Genomic DNA, 19188 nt, shown 5'->3' with positions numbered 1-19188 from the left:
ATTTTTTTTGTAACACAAGTAAGTCAATAAAAGAGCAAATTCATTTCTTTACACTTCCCCAAATCAGCTAACAGTTATTTTCTGTTGCTTACGTGAAACTTTTATTAACTCACAAATATAGAAATATTTCTTATCAGTTTATTATATTTTTGAAAATAACATTAGAAATCCAATTTTATGTATAATAGTCCCACAAGAAAAATTCTGTACTTCTTAAAAAAATTGTTTTGCAAGTATGCTATCATAAAAGGCATAAAGAATTTTAAGATAAACATATGAAGTACGAATAAGTTTATTAAAAATATATATCAAATAATGAGGTCTTCAGAAGTCTGTAACAGACAACAAAATGTTCTTAAAATAAAGAGGATCAATAAAATGTAAAAACCACCATAAAATATATAATATCAAATAGAAATTGTTCATAAATTTATGGCAATAATTTGATATATATATATATATTTTAAATCCAATGGCGGGCACTTGCCTATTCAGCACTGGCCACTCTTAAGGCTAGAAGTGGTGACCATTTTATTGTGGAGATGCCTAATAGTTGATTACCATTGCCTCTTTAAAAGGACAGAAAATTAAACATGCCTTCTTTACGATTCGAACTTTGGTAATTGAGTAGGCTCCTCTAACCACTATACTGTCTGTGCGCTGTTTGAAATTTATTGAAAATCTATTTAAAATTTGGTTAAAATCTGCAATTTTCTAGTCTGAAGACAATACCTTATGATTGAAACAATTATTTTTTCTTGCATGTCTATTTAAAGTTGCCTTTTAACTTCAAAGTTATAAAAAGTTCATTTAAAATAATACTGAACAATTATACATGGCAAGAGGCAAAATATGCAAATAACAATAAATAAATAATTTCAGTAACAAAGCTATCTGATGAAAGATCTTTGTATTCTTTGAGTGACTTACATATTTTCTATGAAAACTTAGTACACAATCAAGAAAATACATAATGTATTTATAAATAGACTTGTCAAAATCACGATGCATTAAAATTTTTAGAAAAATATGTATTTGTGACATTTATATGAAACTTATTCACATACATACATATTTAATGAAGAAGTTAATAAAAAAAGCTGCTACATAACTATAAATTAGGTCAAATTTTTTAAGTTTATCACTAATTTAAGTTACAGAGAGATGAATGCACAATATTTAGAAACCAGGAATTACACGCCCTTTCTTCTTTGCTCGTTTGATTTTATGTTCAAGTTTTTCCCTTTTTCTAGCTTTGATATTTTTCAACCTTTTCTCTTGTCGAGTTTTCTTCACAGTTTCAACTTGTTCAGTTCTTTCCTTCCATGCTTTTAAACTTCTCTTTTTCTTCTTCATTTCTTTTTTTATAGACTTTTTTAACAAAGAAGGATCATCTTTCACTTTCATGCCTTCTGTCCTTTGTATTGCCTTCTTCCATTTATCTTTTTCAATGGCTATCTTAGCTTTCTCAGGATCAGTTGCTAGCAACTCTTCTAATTTTTCTTTCTTCTTTTCAGCTTTTTTAAGAAGCACTTTGGGTTTTTTACTCACAAAGTCTTTATTTTTTTCCTCATGTCCATCTTCTGTAAAATCAAGTTTACTATAAATGATGTTACTGCCTTTATTAAAAACAGGTTTGATTTCAGATTTCTCCTCCTTTGCTTTTGGAGTCTGATCTTTATTGTTAATATTTATATTTTTTACTAGGTTTATCTTCTGTTTGCTTTTCATTTTCTTCAATTTCCTTTTAATTTTTTCCTTTTCCGCAGTATCAGAAGGATTACAACTTTTACGTCTCACTAGGATGGGGAGGAAAAAAAAAAAAAGTAAGTATTTCATGAAATAAAAGTATTTAAAACTTTTAACACAATTGTTTAAATAAAAAGTTATTTGTACTAATTCCATTACTCAGCTGTATTGAGCAAATGCAAATTAGTATTAATTGTACCTCCTAACATTTTCTGTATGTGATCCTATCTTGGCCTTAATAGGTAGAACCTGATTATGAGATAGCCTCCTTGTGGCAGCTCCCCACAGTTCAGGGAACTAATATAAATGACTCAGCAGTGTTGTGCTGTTTATCTGTAGGAGATCTGATCTCATTTCAATCTATTTAAAATATTTCAGTTCTCTGGGGATCTCCCTTTGCCATATTTTCCTTCATTTAATTTTATATTTCGGTTCAAAAGAAGAAACTAACAAGGATTTTTTTGGTACAAATTTTATAGATATTTCTTATCTCTTACATGGGATATCTTGTTCTATTTAATTCTCCCAATCACAAGCAGAATGTCTTGTGTATTTATTCCTTTAGCTCTGATGAAATTTACCAGTCTATGATAATGACTGCATTATTAGTGACTTTAGCAAAATAACAAAAATTGTAAAATTGAGCTTGTATGCCACTCGAAATGGAATTAATTATAAATTAATAATTAACTAGTACTTAGTTTTCTTTATGTTATTGAACAAGAAATGTCAACAGCACATGGAATGATTTTTCTTTATATAAAAAAACACTGCCAGATAGTACCAGAATATTGGATATTAAAGTTTAATACCTCCATATGCTCATAAAATCACCAAGTTCTTCATCGATATACGACTGAAGTGACTTCTGTGGAAATTTTTAGAAGGAACTTATCATAAGCACTTGTGTTTTGGATTTACAATGATACTAATCACTGAATAAGACAATTTTCCTGTTCTTAGTTCTTATCTTGGCATATAAGCACTCTGAGGTTTTTGCTAAAAAGGGTGCAAGTTACTCAGGCTATTTTATTGTTCCTATGCATCCGTACAAAAATTTGAGCATTTTTCTTATATCTTAACTTCTCTGATTTCCAGTTAATTAATGAAAGTTTTTCAGACTTATCCACAAAGGTCATTATTGTTTCCTTACTGATTTCATTCCTTGTTGTTTTCAGTTTTGTTGATATTCTTTGATTTTCTACGGATTGTTTTATGAAGGTAAATTTAAGATGACAATATGAAAAATATGAAATAAACATGCTAGAAATAAATACTGCAAATAAAACTTTAATGGAGAAAATGAATGTCATGTATATTTTGTTTGTAAATTGTTTTCAAAGTTATTTGAAGTTTAATCTGATTTTATTAAAAGGGATGCCTATATTATTTATATGTTACTCCCTTGCACAAAAATAAATAATTTTTATGTAAACAATATTTTAATTTATCATTTAGTTTCATAGATATTTGAAAAATAAACAATGATAATAGAAAATCATTTTGCTCCATAGATGACTAAATTAGTATTACAAATCAAGTATGTAGCCATTAATTGTAATATACATGTACGGAGGGTGCTTACACATTTTTGTAACAATTTTGATTTTCACCATGAATTTAAATATTAATTTTAAAATGCAAATGTGACTGACATCAAATTGGAATAAGGTTTAATTATTATCTGCAGCATTAAAAATATTTTCCCCCTTAAAACGTTCCTGAAAAATAAACAATGGATATATTTTTGTGCTGTCCAAAGAGAAATACTCTTATTCAATTATTAAAAAAAGATGTGAAATGAATGGTTTTAATATTCCTACACGTAAAATAAGGGACGTAATTAATATGGACTGGGGAAAAGGCAAAAATTCATACCCAACAAAGGTACATACATATCTTATTAAATCTAAAATCGCATCTCATGTTTTAAAGGGAAATCCAGTCCTCCCCGGTAGAGCTATTACAAAATCTTTAACTATCTTTGTAGGAGAACTCTGTGTTTCAACTTCTGTTGGAAATCTGTGTTTGTCTGTGAACAAAGTTATAAAATCCAATTTAAAGCTAGTGAAAGCAATAATAATAATAATAATAAAAAAAAACCATAATGTTCATCATCTAACACCGAAACATGTTTCTCAGCATAAGACTATGTGCAGAATGCAGATAACATTGCAGCACATAGTAGATTGCTATGTGCAAACTGAAAATTATTTGACAGGTGAGAAATGAAAATATATAGTTACAATTGATGAGGCTTGGATATAGTTATCTGACTGCAACAGAAAGGACCAATTTGCTACCGAGAAAGAGGAGAAAAAGATTTAAAATGTTGGTTCAGAGAAAACAAGAAAAGGTTTGATGGTTACTACTGGATTTCTCTTATAATGAAAAACTTGAAATAAGGAGAGTAAGAAAAATCTCAAAATTAATTTGGATTACTATCAGAAATAACTTTTAACATCTATTTTTAAAAAAGAAATTCAATCTCTTTATCCAAACTATCTTCACTGTGTTAAGTTCCATCAGGATAAGGCTTTAAGCCATACCTCTAAATATACTGCTGTATTTTTTGAAAAAATGAGAAATGAAACAAGAGTTTAAGCTATTCCCCTTAAAAGCATTCCACCCAAGTCCCCTGATGTGTTTCCTATGGATTACTATGCATTTGGACTTTTAAAACAAGCTCTTTATAAGCGGCATGGACTCCGGAAGATTGTGAAGGAGGAGTGGAATGAAATCAACCCTGATGTTTTAAGAAAAGGACTTTTATCTTGGAAATCAAGATGTAATATCTTGGTTAAAAAGGCCTAGCAGAGTGAACGTATTAGGAAATAAAATTCCAAGTTTTGTTTATATTGTTAAAAAAAAAATTATGAACACCTTCTGTAATACATATCAAAATAGACTTAACATGATCACATTAAGCAGTGCCCACTATATATTAATTATTCATGAGTTATCTAAAATTAAACTTATAATAACATTTTTTACAGTATTATTTAAAGCATTTCAATGAAAAACATGAAATATGAAAACATGAATGCTTTCAAGAAGGGGGAACTTACTTTGAAGCTGATCAATGCGTTCCTGAAGACGTTTTTGAAGTTCTTCGATATTTGCAGCTCTTGCTAACACAGATGAAGAATTAGTAATATCTGAAATTTAAATAAATAATTAAATTTAAAAGAAATGAAAGAAAAAGCATTAACTATATGAATTACCTTTATTATTTTTTTTAAACTTAGTTTCTACCATTTAAATACAATGATGACGTGGATCTAGCAAAATACTTTCTCAAGAACCCTATTCATGGAACTTTTAAATTACAGAGGTGAGATTTAATGAATCATATCATGTTCTGATGTCAGAAATCATTAAATCTGCTATTTCGGTATTCTCATCACCCCAATTATTAAATCTGATAATTAGTAGTTATCTAATAAATTCACATGCAGATTTAGAAGCAGTTTTAAGAAAAAGTACAGCTGCCTTTAAAAATAAAATAGCTGATGCCTTTGTATTTTAACTAAAAATAATTTGTAAAAATTATCATGTAATTTTGTGACTCAGGCAATTATTCAAAGCTCAGCACTCCTAATTTATCAGAATATATGTTTCATAATAAAAAAAATATTTTTCAGAGAATGTTACCATTTCAAAATTATAGCATATTTAAGTGACTGCTTACGTCCAACCTTACCCAAAACCTTAAAGGATTCAGATTTTACTGTCACAGCAGAGGGTTTGCTAAGGTTTAAAGCTCTCACTGAGCATCACTAGTTACCAATCTGCTCTTAGACTCATTTTTGCTAACATCTTTTTTAAAAATATTTTCAGCTCTAATATGAAGAACAGCATTCTTCTTGTACAGCACATACAATTCAACAGAAAAATCACAAAATTTTTAAAAGCAGCACATGTTTAGAATTTCTGATATAGTGTTAATTTGTCTAGTTTTTTCAATCTTTTTTCAGTTCATCATATTAATGATCAGTTTTCTTAGTAAATGACTTGCAAAACTTATTTTTATCTTTTTATTATTAACTTTTTGTGTGTTTATTTACTAAATATCAAATTCTTTATACTTATGCCACATAAGATTACCTTTAAAATTCCAGAAATTCCAGATACAGTGTTAGGGTTTGCCACACATTTAAAAAAAAAAAAAAAAAAAAAAAAAAAAAAAAAACTATATTATTTCTTTCAAAACTAGTTGCTCACGTGGAAAGCCATCTAAATTTAGTTATCGTAAAAAAGAAAAAGGTATATAATGATTTTAATGAGTCCAACTAGATTAATTTTATAAAAATATTTAATATTTCTGATTATATACCGTATATACCCGCGTATAAGTCGAGATATTTTGGACAAAAAAAAGACTTCAAAATGGGGGGGGGGTCGACTTATACGCGGGGCCTTTAAAAATTAAAAGAATCGGAAGTTCAAAAATTTCTTTATATAATGCAGTTGTTTTCTTCCCGCACTCAAATTGGACGACTTATCAAATAAGTCACTTACTTGTTCGAGACTGAAAATATGTATGATGATGAGCCAATGACGACAGAAGAGTTCTATGAAATGTTTGGCAAATCTGACCATGAATCGGACGTTGAAGGATTTTAATTTTGTTTATTTACCAAGGTATTTTTTATCATATATTTACTTTTTTTCTCAGATGATTTTGAATAAATGTAGTACATAAAAAAATTTTTTCGAAGTTTCTCGATCAATTTCGGAAGTGGGGGGTCGACTTATATGCGGGTTTTTTATTTTCTACGAATTTTTTATGTCGAAGTGTGGGGGGGGGGTCGACTTATACGCGGGTATATACTGTATCTGATTTTAATATTCTTTTATTTAGTTCAATAATAATGACAAGCAGAAAAAATATTCTTAAGAAGTGTGCATATTGCTTTTAAATCATTTAGTTTGTTACCCCATAATTTTACAGATTAAATCTGGTTTTGAAGTTTGGTGAAGTTAAATATCTTAGGCTTCACTGAATGGCAACATGATGGGTGTGGTGGAAAATATAAGCCTTTTATTTCTGGTACTAGCCTGCTGGAGATAAAAATATATATATTGAGCATTGTTGCCACTTCTCGCTTTTAAATTGCTGAGATTGTTGACTAAAAATTCATTAAATGCGTACAAAATATTAAAAATAAACAAATTCGAAACTTGGCTTCAAGGTACACATATTTGGGTGGAGAATTAAGCATATGAAAAACTTGACCCTAGGTGCCATCATTCTTCCACAGCGAAGAAACATACAAATCCTTCATTAATTAATTTTTTAAAAATATGATAGTAACACTTGGTGGCAACAATTTGAAAAGTAAACTGGGCACGAAAGTGAGTTTCAAGATTTATAGCATGCCTTAAATAATAATAATAATAAAAAAGAGATTAGCAGGATCTGTAGCTTTTACAGTTTAATAATTTTATGGAGTTTATTTAAAAGAAGATTTGGTACTTCCTTGTTAAAAGTAATTACTGCATATTTAAAAGATTTGGTATTGCCTTGTTAAATGTAATCACTGCATAAGCTTTGATGACATTTAAAATTAATTTGGCAAAAATTAGAAACGATAGTGTGTATGGGGGGGGTGACAATTCTCTGCTTTTATGAATGCCATAATTTGTAACTGTTTTTATCGAACAGTTAAATTATTAGTTATGAATATTTTCTCTCTTGCCACATACTACCACACACCAATGATGGATTTATGAAGTTGCATTTAGGAATTACAGTAAAATGGTGAAAACCATCCTAATTTCTTGCTCACAAGGATACCACCAACCTGAATACACCATATTTCTTTCAAGAACATATATTTTTATTATCTTATTAGCATTTAGGCAAATTCTGCCTAGTATTTGTACTAGAAAGCATTCAATCATCTTGCATATTCCTCAGAAAATCCATTGTTTCAGCAAAATTCTAATTACACTGTTTTTTGTTTGACAAATAGACTTCGTCAATCCTGACCATTTTTTTGGGTGCACCAATTTTAAAGTTTGAGTATTTGATTAAAAAAAACTTCTCCTGTATAGTAGTTCTAATCAATCACTTTGTTTTCAACCATATTATACAATCTACAGCATCTTCTGGTGAAAGGTATTTTTTTTTCCAGCTTTACAGTGTATGAAGCACAAAGCAGTAAGGACAGGAATCCTGAAACCAAGAAAACACTTATTGGCAAAAAGATCATTTTTTTCTCTGAAACACTTTAAACTGCATCTCCAAATACTTTGCTTCTCAATAAATAAATTCATCTGGGAATTATTTTTTTACTTTTGCTCAGCATGTACAATTTCCTGCTCTTGGTGATGGAGGGGGGTGCAGAACCCACTGCTTCATTTTTAGTTGATGTCATGTTAAATATGGATAATATTTTAGCAGAAGATAATATGAATATGGAAGAATGAACAATGTCAGGAAGAAGCTATTTATTTTCCAATTAATGGAAAGTTAAAATATTGATGATTTTAGAGAGAAGATAGTCAAATGATATCACAGAATCTAAGGTGAACATTCAAATCAAATATGTAGAATATAAATATCACAAAATTACTGCTTTTTTCTACTTATATTATAAGCAAAAATGATTTAAGCACATCAGAGCGAGGGAAAAAAAAAAGAATACTGGATCAATATCATGCAGATAACATCTTAATCAAAATAGTATGAAAATCAAATCTGTTGCATGTAAAAATCTGGCAATTTAATTTTCCTAGTTGGCAAACTGATAAGGTAGTCAATTTAACAATTTAACAAGTATTGAAGATTTCTCTAAACTTTCTTTACATTTGCATATTTTGTTTTGAAAAATGCAATCCACTACATTGAGTAATAGCTAAGGGTCCAATGAATATTTGATACATAAGTTAGGATTCTAAATGCTATATTTATCATATTTTGCATTTTATTTAAGTATTTTCTACATAATTTCATTAAATTAGGATGGTATTTTTAAGATAAGATAGCCCAAACACATAAACACTAAATCCCAAATAAAATATGGCTGTTTGTCTTTTCTCTGTGAAGTCTACTTTTAACATCACAGAGAAAAGCCAAACAGCCATATTTGCTGCTAAAATTTAATTTCAGAAATCTGGTGTACAGTTGGACTTCCTATAAAAGGCTCATCTTTAGCATCATCAAAGCTGCACTGTTTAAAAAAATGATGCCAAAAGCAAATTAGATATTGGAGATCAAAGATGCACAGGCAAAAAATGGTCAAGATAGTGAATCACAGTTCTAATGTGAATGGAACTGTGTATTGCAGGCTTTTGCTGATTGGAAAATCTCAAAAGAACCTTGGTTTTTGAGATTTTTCAATTCCCCAAAGCCTAGATGATTAAAAAATGTGAAAACACTTCCTGATGCCTCTAAAACTAATTGCAAGATGTGGATAATGGCAAAACTGAAGGACAGTTACAAAAGCGGGTTGAAGAACTTTCTGCCAAAATGCAAAGGATTCTACTCCTGATTGTGCTGACACACAATATCAGGAACCTAAGATGGATTGTTTTCTTGCCTATCACTAAGTGGGTGAAAATAGAGGTATTTCAATATTTTCAGATTGCGACACAGAAAATTTTCAATTATGTGATTATAATATTGTTACACATGAAGATCCAAGTGATGAATGACAGAACTAAAAAATGCTGGCATTGAAAATTCTTCTTCTAATCCTGGTGAAAAGGCTAAATAAATGCAATATACTGAACTCTCTACTAAACAGATGCCAGAATGCAATGTGTATCCCTTATGTTTTTATTCCCACAGACTTCAGAACCCAAAATTATGGAATCAATAATTTTGGGGCAAAAATATGAATAAAGTTTTTTTTTGCAATCTGCCAGCAGAAAGTTAGATTATTTCTATACTCAGAAGTTAAGGATAAATTCATCAATATTATTTGTTATTAATTTTAATGTTTATATTTTTTATGGATAAAATAGTTATAAATGTTTAATTTGGGGCAAGGGTCAGAACCATGATATTTATGCTAAGCAAGCTATCACGTAAATTTACTACCAGACAGTTAAACAGGAAAAGAAAGGTCAACAAATTTTAATAATTGTGCAAAATAACAAACAATAACTGTAATTAAATCTTAATATGACTTTATAATTAAATTTATTATTCCATTCTTTTGGTAGATGCAACAGTGTTAACTGTCTCAGCGTTACGGACGTAAAGTCCCATGCAGAAGGGTGGCATTCTTATTCATTACAGATGAAAATTTCTGCCAGCTTTTACTGTATCCAATTTTAGGTTCAATGCATATTGGAAAAAAAAAAAAAAAAAAAAAAAGGAATCAAGGTACAAAATGAGTGAGTCATTTTTTAAATTATAATCAAGAATTTACTTATAACATTTTGAGGAACTTTAAAATTGTAGGGCTAAACCTGCAATGCTCGAAGGGTTAATCAGCACTTTTTTTTTGTTATTCAATATTCAATGTTTATATGTTTTTGACACATTTACGGTTTTTCAAACATTGTTTATTTTTTAAGATAATCCTATCTTTAATAATTAGACTGGACACAGCAAACCACTAGTTACCGAGAACAAAATCTGTGGTACCTTGAAGTTCATTACAGCAAGGTGGTTCAACTATCTTTTCCACCTGTTTCTAATGTTACATTTATTTTTCCATGAAATTTTTTAATTATACTGCATTTTAATTTGTCATGCACTTGATGGTTCAACAGTTCTACCAAGCGAAGCAGACGGTTGTTGGACCCAAACCACGTTTCTGTTGCTTTTTATATTCAAATCATCAACTTTTACACAATTAGAACAATCAAAATGTATTTTCATTATGCCAGATTGTGCATCTAGTTTTTGATTAAATTATTTACTTATTTGGAATATTTTTTCTGTGCAATTTTATCATTTTCTTGTCTTGTTCAGGCTTTTAAGCATTCATTTATCGCTGTTTTTCTTTCAAATCATTTAAATTTTGCACATTAATTACATTCAAAATTTATTTAGTCTATATGATACAACACTTTTAATTATTTTTAATTAAGTATCATATACATCCTACTCGAAATATAATAGTCTTCTATCATTTTAAGACTTTCTTCCCAGTCTGATTTTTTATAAAAATATACTTCAAATATAGTTTATGCTTTATACGAGATTTTGTTCTCTAATGCATTTTGTAGTTTTTATCGAAATAACAGATAAGCTTCTTAGCAAAACATAAATTTTATTCTCAATTCTCGAAGGTAGAGTATGGTATTGGAAAGTCAACTGTATATGACATAAGAAAAAAGAACTTTTTGTGGAAGCAACTTAAACAACTTACATTGAAAGAAATGTTTATTTAATAAAGTAAACAAATAAATATTAATTTTTTTTGTAAATTTTGATACCCTTTAGATCATAATTGTTCTTTATTTCATAAATTACAGTTTCATATTGTATAATTTCTCGATGCTATCTTACTACATTTAAATTGATGATCTAATATCTGGAATCGCCTAAGTCCCGACGAGTCCAGATTTCAGACTTTGTACTGTATTATACTTTAAGGGAGCAATTTATTTTCAAGCCCACTATTTATGTAAAAAAGTCGAATTAAAAAATATCTTCAATTCCCATGGTCAGGCTTCATATGTTTCAGTTGGAATATATAATGAATTAATAACATTACATATGTAATTAAGACACAATAACACGCCGAATAAATACTAATTCAGAAGTCAAACAACAAAAATCAGCGTTAATTTGCAAAATTTTCACAGTGAAATTTTCACTGTGAAAATTTTGCAAATTAACGCTGATTTTTGTTGTTTGACTTCTGAATTACATATGTAGTTAATTAATAACATAACAGAGAGAAATCTTAAAACTCAGAAAGGGTTTATACAATATGCTTATTCTGCAGCTACTGACAAGAATGTCCACCCCAGTCTTCAACTTTTCTCTGTGGGCCTGTCTGCTCTTTGGGATATGGAGAGATCTTGGTGTGTCTGAAGCTGGATATGCAGGTTTAATAAAAATCACATGAGCGAACAGAAGGTTCATGGTATTGTTCCATCTAACCACTGAAAACAAATACCCTAGAGACACATGGTTACATGTCTACACAGATGGATCAATGTTTAACAATGAAGACGGAGCAGGAGCCAGTGTGCGTTGTGATCTTTTTTCATGCTATGCACCAATAGGTGCTCATTCCACCCATTCCGATTGCAAAATCGAGGCTATTTACATTGCATTAAAGCCACTGGCTATCCGCCCCTTGTCATTCTGTAGAGCGATGATTTTGTCAGACTTTCTGTCTGCTCTTCAGTCTTTAGCAAATAGGCAAGACACAGATAATATCTGTATACTGGAATGCAAAGAGCTCTCAACGTAAATCTCTGTTTCTTTCCAGTGCATCCCAGCTCACTGCGGGATTCCTGGGAACGAGGCTGCTGACTTTTTGACTAAGAAAGGGTGTCGAGGGTTCTCCAGACCTTTAAAAAGTCTCTTATTTCATTCAGTCAAACTCCTGATAAAAAGATGATATGCCTCCAGGATAAAGGAAAGAGCACTGTGTGACAGCCAGTAAGCCATGAGCCTCACTGCTTGAGGCACAGTTGATCCCAAATTTTCCTTAAAATGCAGCTGTGGCACTTTTTTGCCTTACTACAGGCCGTGACTATTTGCCAACATACTTGTATTGGCTTGAGCTTTATGACTCTCCTTTATGTTCTCTGTGCGGACAACATCAAATTTTTTATGCTACTCATCTTGACTTATGCTCTGCACTTTTGTTTTTAAACTGTGAAGTTCAGAAATATTGAATGGCTAGAGATCTAATGACATCATAGCCAATCTTCTGGGAATTTGTAATAAATAAATAACATTACATTGTATAGAATAAATTGTACTGCATAAAACTGTTAAATCGCATAGAAAAAGTGGTTTCTAAATGATCGCCTATTCTTTATGAAAGCTGTAAGTATGAATAATATGGTACAGTAAATAAATAGTATGCATATTAAAAATTAACCATAAAAATAATAAAATCATTATTCGTAAAGAATGTGTTTCAGATTCAAATACAAAAATTAAACCTCTAACAAATACTTTTTATAAAATATTCTACTTTCAAAGAAACATATTTTACCTTTTGTTTTCCTGTTTTTCTTTCGATTTTGTTTGTTGCATTGTTCTTGAATTTGTGACACACTCTTCTGATACGTCGGATCAAAACGAGCTCTCTTTTGTTTGAATTTATCAGAAGGATCATAACGAGAAAACTTTCTCTTTAGATCTGAAAAATATTTCATAGCTTAAATATCATCAAATAAATCAAATAAATTAAAAAAAATATGGTACTTTCTGATTATTTACACTCCTCTCCCAAAACATTAACAATTATTGACAACTATGTTTTTACCCAAAAAACAACAGCCATTTTCAAAAATGGTGATGTGCTAGGGCTCCTTGTGTACAAAGCCATCAATCTTAGTTTAAAAAAAAAAAAAAAAAAAAAAAAAATTACAGAACTGCAGAAACTTGGCATCACACACTTGATCATTTTCTCCATGTAAAAACTGATCTTTACATTTAAAAATATGTCAGAGAATTTCACACATTTTGATTCATAAAATTTGATTGTTTAAGATAGTGATGGGCAAAAGTTTTGGAAGCAAGCCAAAAGACAAAAAATATATATATTAATGGGCCAATATAATTAAGTCTAAAACTTTAAAAAAGTATATAAATATTAATGGGATGAATGAAACTGCAAATGCATTTTTAAAAGTTTCCTAAATTCAAGCTTGAACTGCAATGTACTGATTCCGATAAGAGCTGCTAAATGCTCATCTGTCAGTCTATTGTAACAGAATTTTTCCTAAGGTTCACAGTTAAAACACTTTTCCACATGTATAAGATGAACAAATGTAGCACTTATTTTCTTGGGGTGAGATATTAAATTTGGGAAATTTGTTTTCAACAACAATTCGTAAAACTTTAATTTTGGAACACTGAGAAACAACTGTTTGAGATGATTGCTAGATATTAACTCAATTAATTGAAACTGCAAATCCAGCCTCACTGCTTCACAATTTACCCTCCAAAGCATGTTAAAAATATCCAGTTCTGTTTGAACAGCTTGAAATCTGCATTCAAACTCAAAATACAGTTTTCTTAGGCTATGTTCAGAACTCCTAAGCTTGTCTTCATTTACTGAGGGTGTAGAATTTAGCCTGAGAAAATGTGACAAGTCATTTTAGCTAGCTGCCCAGCAAACAGATCAAGTTTTAGTTTAAAACCCTTGAGAGGAGCCTAGATGTTATTGATAGATTTTTTTCCCTTGCATCTTGACATTTCAGTTGTTCATGTGACAGAGAAGATCTTTGAAAAATGCAAAGTCCTCAAACCATGCTTTATCTTCCAACATTTTACACTCTACAGAAAACTATTTCTCATGGAAGAATGACACAGTGTTGTCTTTCAACTGCCAAACTTGCTCAAAAACACGTTTTGCGCCAAGATACCTTACTTTTATGTAATATTGTACATCAGAGGATTCAGATTGGCATGGACTGAAGAAATCTTGAAATTGCCTTTAAGTACACGACATCAAACAATATTTACAAGTGTCATGATTACTTTAAGTAGAGTTTTAATATTCAATGCAGATTTACACGGGATATTTTAATGTAGAAAGACAACATTGTTCCCAAGATAGCTGTGATTAGAGAGTTCAAGAAATCCCGATTATAATCGGCACTTCAATAAACATAATACAGTTAAAATTCGTTAATTCAGACACCCATAATCTGGACCTCAAAGCTACAAACTGTCTGCGTCGTGTTGACGCATGCGCGTAAGACCTTCACGGCTGCACATATGCGTGTGCGCATGCGCATTTAATGTATAACAGATGGTATAAGCTAAAATTAGCTAATTATCTATTTCAGTTAATGTTGCAGATTGCATTGTTCCTTAATCTTCGAATTGGATCCGGCTTATTATTTTTTTGCAGACTGTTAGAGCAATTTTATAAAAGTAAGCTTGAACTTTCGGTTATGTCAAATAGAATTTACGATGCTGGAGCTCCCAAAGAATCTACAAAGCGAAAGTATGTTTCCATGTCCATCAAAGAAAAAGTGGAATTGCTGCAAAAAATGGATAAAGATATGAAGAATGTGACAGAGAGGTCAGTGAAAACGAAAAAATTTCGATTGACTGCAAAAAACGGATAAAGGCATATCCTTTGTTTCTTTAACATTCCAAAATCTGTTTATCAATTTCACGCTGCTCTGTGGGGGGGACGTCGCTGCATGCAATGAACTGGAAGTTGATCTGTCAGCACTATCCTTATCTTCAGGGCAGATGTTTTTATTTTATTTGGTTTATAATTCCTTACTAAATGTAGTATTTCATCTCAATGTACTCTGTCTTTGATATGATTTAAATCAAATTCCTCGTCGTTATAATTCACTTCCGATAGTGAAGAAAGTGACACAGAGGTTATTGAAAACGAAAAAATTTCGATTGACAAAATTAGTCAGTATTCTCGACACAGCAATTATAGCACTTGAACAACGGAACTTTGTAACTGAACAAGAAATTATGTCTGTTTATAAAATTAAAGAGAAGGTATTATCACATTAAACGAAGCAACTTAAACAACATACATTGAAAGAAATGTTTAATAAAGTAAACAAATAAATATTAAGCTTTTTTTTGTAAATTTTGATACCCTTTAGATCATAATTGTTCTTTATTTCATAAATTTCGGTTTCATATTTTTAATTTTATAATTTCTGCATGCTATCTTACCAGATTTAAACTAATGATTTATAATCCGGAATTGCCGAAGTTCCGACGAGTCTGGATTAACGACTTTTGACTGTAATACATACGTTTATTACAGGTACTTTCAAAGTTTAAAGGACTTTCACAAATTCATGAAAAATATCATATTTCATTGTACTTACCTATAGTGACCACATGCATGGTAGTTCCTTGGTAATTTCAAAATTTTCATCTACACCTCTTACAAATAATACTAGTTAAGCAGTATCATTTATCATAGCTATGCAAAAGGATCTAAACTGGCCAGTCTTTGACTCTGTAAGGTACTTTTCTTTCCAGCATGCCTTCATAATGTAATGATAGCATACTTGGTCTATATTTGGGAGGTCCAGGTTCGAATTCCAGGAAGGACAATGTACATTTTTCACATCTGCTTCAAAATAACCTAATGACTCGACAGTGGCACGACTAAACAGTAGTAGACAATAATTTGTCATCACCAGGATTTGGTGATTGGGTCCGCTTATCCCTAGTGAAATTCCCCTTTAAAAGGGGAAGTATATAAGGTATTTTCTTTTTCCTTTTTGCATGTCTTCATGGTGTAATGGTAGCACACTTGGTGCATATTCGGGAGGTCCAGGTTCGAGTCCTGGTGAGAGCATTGCACATTTTTCACATCTACTGCTTGAAAATAACCTAATGACTCTACAGCTCAAGCTGTGATGACAGATTTTTATTAATGGATCTAAAAAAGTAGCGACTCTTAGAAGTTGCCACTTTTTTAGATCAGCTCATAGTTTCAAAAAATATTTTTTTTATTGTCCAGACATCAAACGCCACAAACTTAGAGTACATATTTTTCAAAGAACTCCTCATCACTGAGAGCTTGTTTACTTTTAGCAATAGTGCATGCTACAATGTAATCTGCATGTGAAGCTACTTGAAAGATACCATTTACTTAAACAAAACAAATTTTTGACCTGATAAGTCTACAAAAATTTCTGCTTTCTTGTTTTCTGTCATATTTAAACATTGCTTTATAACTGGAATCCTTATGCTTCAATGTGAAATGATGGGAAACATTACATTCTTTGAAGACTGCTACAGCGTGACTGCAGATGAAACACATTGGTTTATCCTTTACAACTGTAAACAAATATTTTCAGGTCCATTGATCTTTAAAAGCATGACACTCTGAATCAACTACAGTCAAAAGTCGTTAATCTGGACTCTTCGCGACTTCGGCGATTCCGGATTACAGATCATCAGTTTAAATCGCGTAAGATGGCATGCAGAAATTATAAAATTAAAAATATGAAACCGTATTTTGTGAAATAAAGAGCAATTATGATCTAAAGGGTATCAAAATTTACAAAAAAAGGCTTAATATTTATTTGTTTACTTTATTAAATATTTCTTTCAACGCGCGCATGCATAAAGCATACATTACGCAGAGTCAAAATTAGAAAATTGCAAACAGAAAACTATTTGATGTGTATTCATGATATTTATAATGATGAGGAATTTGATTTAAATCATATTGAAGACGGAGTACATCGAGATGAAATACTACATTTAGTAAGGAATTATAAGCCAAATTTTCATATTTTAAAATTTTTTGGAAGTGAAAGTATTAATTTTTCAGGGTTTTGTAAGGATTTTATGTTCTTTAAATGGTGAATCTTCAGGTTATGGTAACTCGGCGATTTTTTGGCGACCAACCCTGCTACGGTAACCTGCTAATTTGTTATGAACGCCGTTTTGTTTTCACGAAGTAAAGGCATTTTTTTTTTTTAAACACAACATTTTTTTCAAAAATCTGTTAGCCGAATTACGCTTATACTAGAACTTTTATGGAACAAAAATGCTTAATCATGACAAAGATTAGGTGCAAAATTGGGAGAAAGAGCAGAATCGCAAACTGCTTGCCACGTTTTTAAGAATTGCACATACACAGTATCCATGTACACGTCGACCTATTTTCACTTAAAAAAATATCCCAGAATTGCACAAAAATGGCATTGTGCACACTCTTGACTTTACCTATGTACACATCGACCTATTTTCACTTAAAAAGTCAAACAAAATTGACAAAAATTCATTTCTTCTTACTCTTGTAAAAAGCACCAAACAAATAAGTGGGCGATTCTGCACTTTAGCAGCAAAATTGTTTCTAAATGCTTATTAGCTAAAATCCCGATCAGAATTTTCCGGAAAATGTCACATTACATGTCTCATGATCTCTCATTTCTCTGAGACAAAATAATCTGTGATTCCAACTGTGTACTTCTCAGATTATTTCGCTAAGTCCTAGCTAGTAGCCTTTATCGCCTTATCAAAATGTTGCCAAACTACCTGTTACCATATTCCAAAGATTAGTCCTTTGAACTTATGTTTTTTAAATGATTTAAGTTTTCAAAGTCATTAGGTTTTTTTTGAAAGGATTTCCAGTTTAAAAATTTTTCCACTTATTTGTTTGGTGCTTTTTACAAGAGTAAGAAGAATTGGATTTTTGTCAATTTTCTTTGACTTTTTAAGTGAAAATAGGTCGATGTGTACATGGATAAAGTCAAGAGAATGCACAATGCCATTTTTGTGCAATTCTGAGATGTTTTTTTGAAGTGACTATAGGTTAATATGTACATGGATAAAGTCAAGACAGTAACTTCTGGTCCCAAGCTTTGTGGATTTCTGGACTTTACTGTACTTTCAAGTTTAAAAAATAGTACATTCCTATGAGTAATCAGATTAGATGACGAAGTCACTTCTTTCTTTTGTAGGCTCCTGGGCATCGCCTTTTACGAGCATATCATTAGACTGGTAAGCAATTATAGTAGTTATACAGTATCATCATTAATAGAAATTATAGCACGTGTGAAGTAATATGAGGGAGCAATCTATGAAGAGTTCTTTAGGCAGTATGTGGTTTAATCCTAGTATCCGGTGAATACAGGATTTGGCTTCTTTTGGCGACTTTATGATGAGCAGTAAAAACGAAACATATACGATGAGTAGTAAACGGGTCATTCAAAGAATATATATAGTGTATAGTATATAGATAGACGTTCTTTGGGTCATTTTTGGTGTTGGCGATAATTTTCAAAATCGCGCCAAGGCTGCACCGTATACTAGGATTTTACCCAGTATGTTTATCTGCTTTTGAGCTTATGCGAACGCGATGATTCTTTCATCCCAAATCTCGAAGATTCAGTTACCCTTTGGTTAATCATATGAGTACATGCAAATCTATATTTACACGAGAAATATTGAAAAGGATACAATACATAATTAAAAAAAAATTCGAACGAACCTTCTGCTTCTTTATTCATAGTCATCTCCTTTTCAATCGAAATTTTATTTTGAATTTCTTGATTGAAGTACAATTTTGCCGGAATAGTATCAATTAATTTCCTCAGAAATTTATCTTCTTCTGTTATATGCTCAATCAATTTCTGAAAGTCAACATCAGGAAGGCCATTTTCTGTAACTACCACTGACGTTTCATGTTGCTTTTCATCCTGCTCCATCTTTTTTAGAAAACTTATTAAAATTATTCAAGTGCCTAAAATATAACACGTGTGGTTCAAAAATGTAAACATTTGCAAGTTGCCACAATCTAGAATCTGGAAGTCAGAAGTCTGGATTTTATG

The 19188-nt window shown here is 30.8% G+C and overlaps 1 protein-coding gene across 1 annotated transcript; it reads right to left on the bottom strand.

The window, feature by feature from the left end:
- Positions 1-276: 276 nt before the first annotated feature.
- On the bottom strand, positions 277-19152 carry LOC118201489 (uncharacterized). The gene is made up of 4 exons (XM_035373609.2): positions 18849-19152; positions 12894-13040; positions 4818-4907; positions 277-1799 (listed from the first exon to the last, which is right to left on the bottom strand). Exons 1-4 carry the CDS (start codon positions 19063-19065, stop codon positions 1180-1182), a joined length of 1074 nt encoding a protein of 357 aa, XP_035229500.2. The 5' UTR covers positions 19066-19152; the 3' UTR covers positions 277-1179.
- Positions 19153-19188: the final 36 nt, after the last annotated feature.

The sequence above is a fragment of the Stegodyphus dumicola genome, chromosome 5, assembly GCF_044657685.1.
Source record: "Stegodyphus dumicola isolate Sdum_Otavi_A_Nest chromosome 5, ASM4465768v1".
In the NCBI taxonomy this organism is placed as follows: domain Eukaryota; kingdom Metazoa; phylum Arthropoda; class Arachnida; order Araneae; family Eresidae; genus Stegodyphus; species Stegodyphus dumicola.
Note: the sequence above shows the minus strand (reverse complement) of the source record. Positions and strands in the feature narration are given on the sequence as shown.

Coding starts and splice junctions, on each gene's coding strand:
- LOC118201489 (XM_035373609.2), bottom strand. CDS start 19,065: ATGGAGCAGGATGAAAAGCAACATGAAACGTCAGTGGTAGTTACAGAA. Junction 13,041..18,848: donor TATGAATAAAGAAGCAGAAG/GTTCGTTCGAAT, acceptor AATATTTTTCAG/ATCTAAAGAGAAAGTTTTCT. Junction 4,908..12,893: donor GAAAAACAGGAAAACAAAAG/GTAAAATATGTT, acceptor TTTAAATTTCAG/ATATTACTAATTCTTCATCT.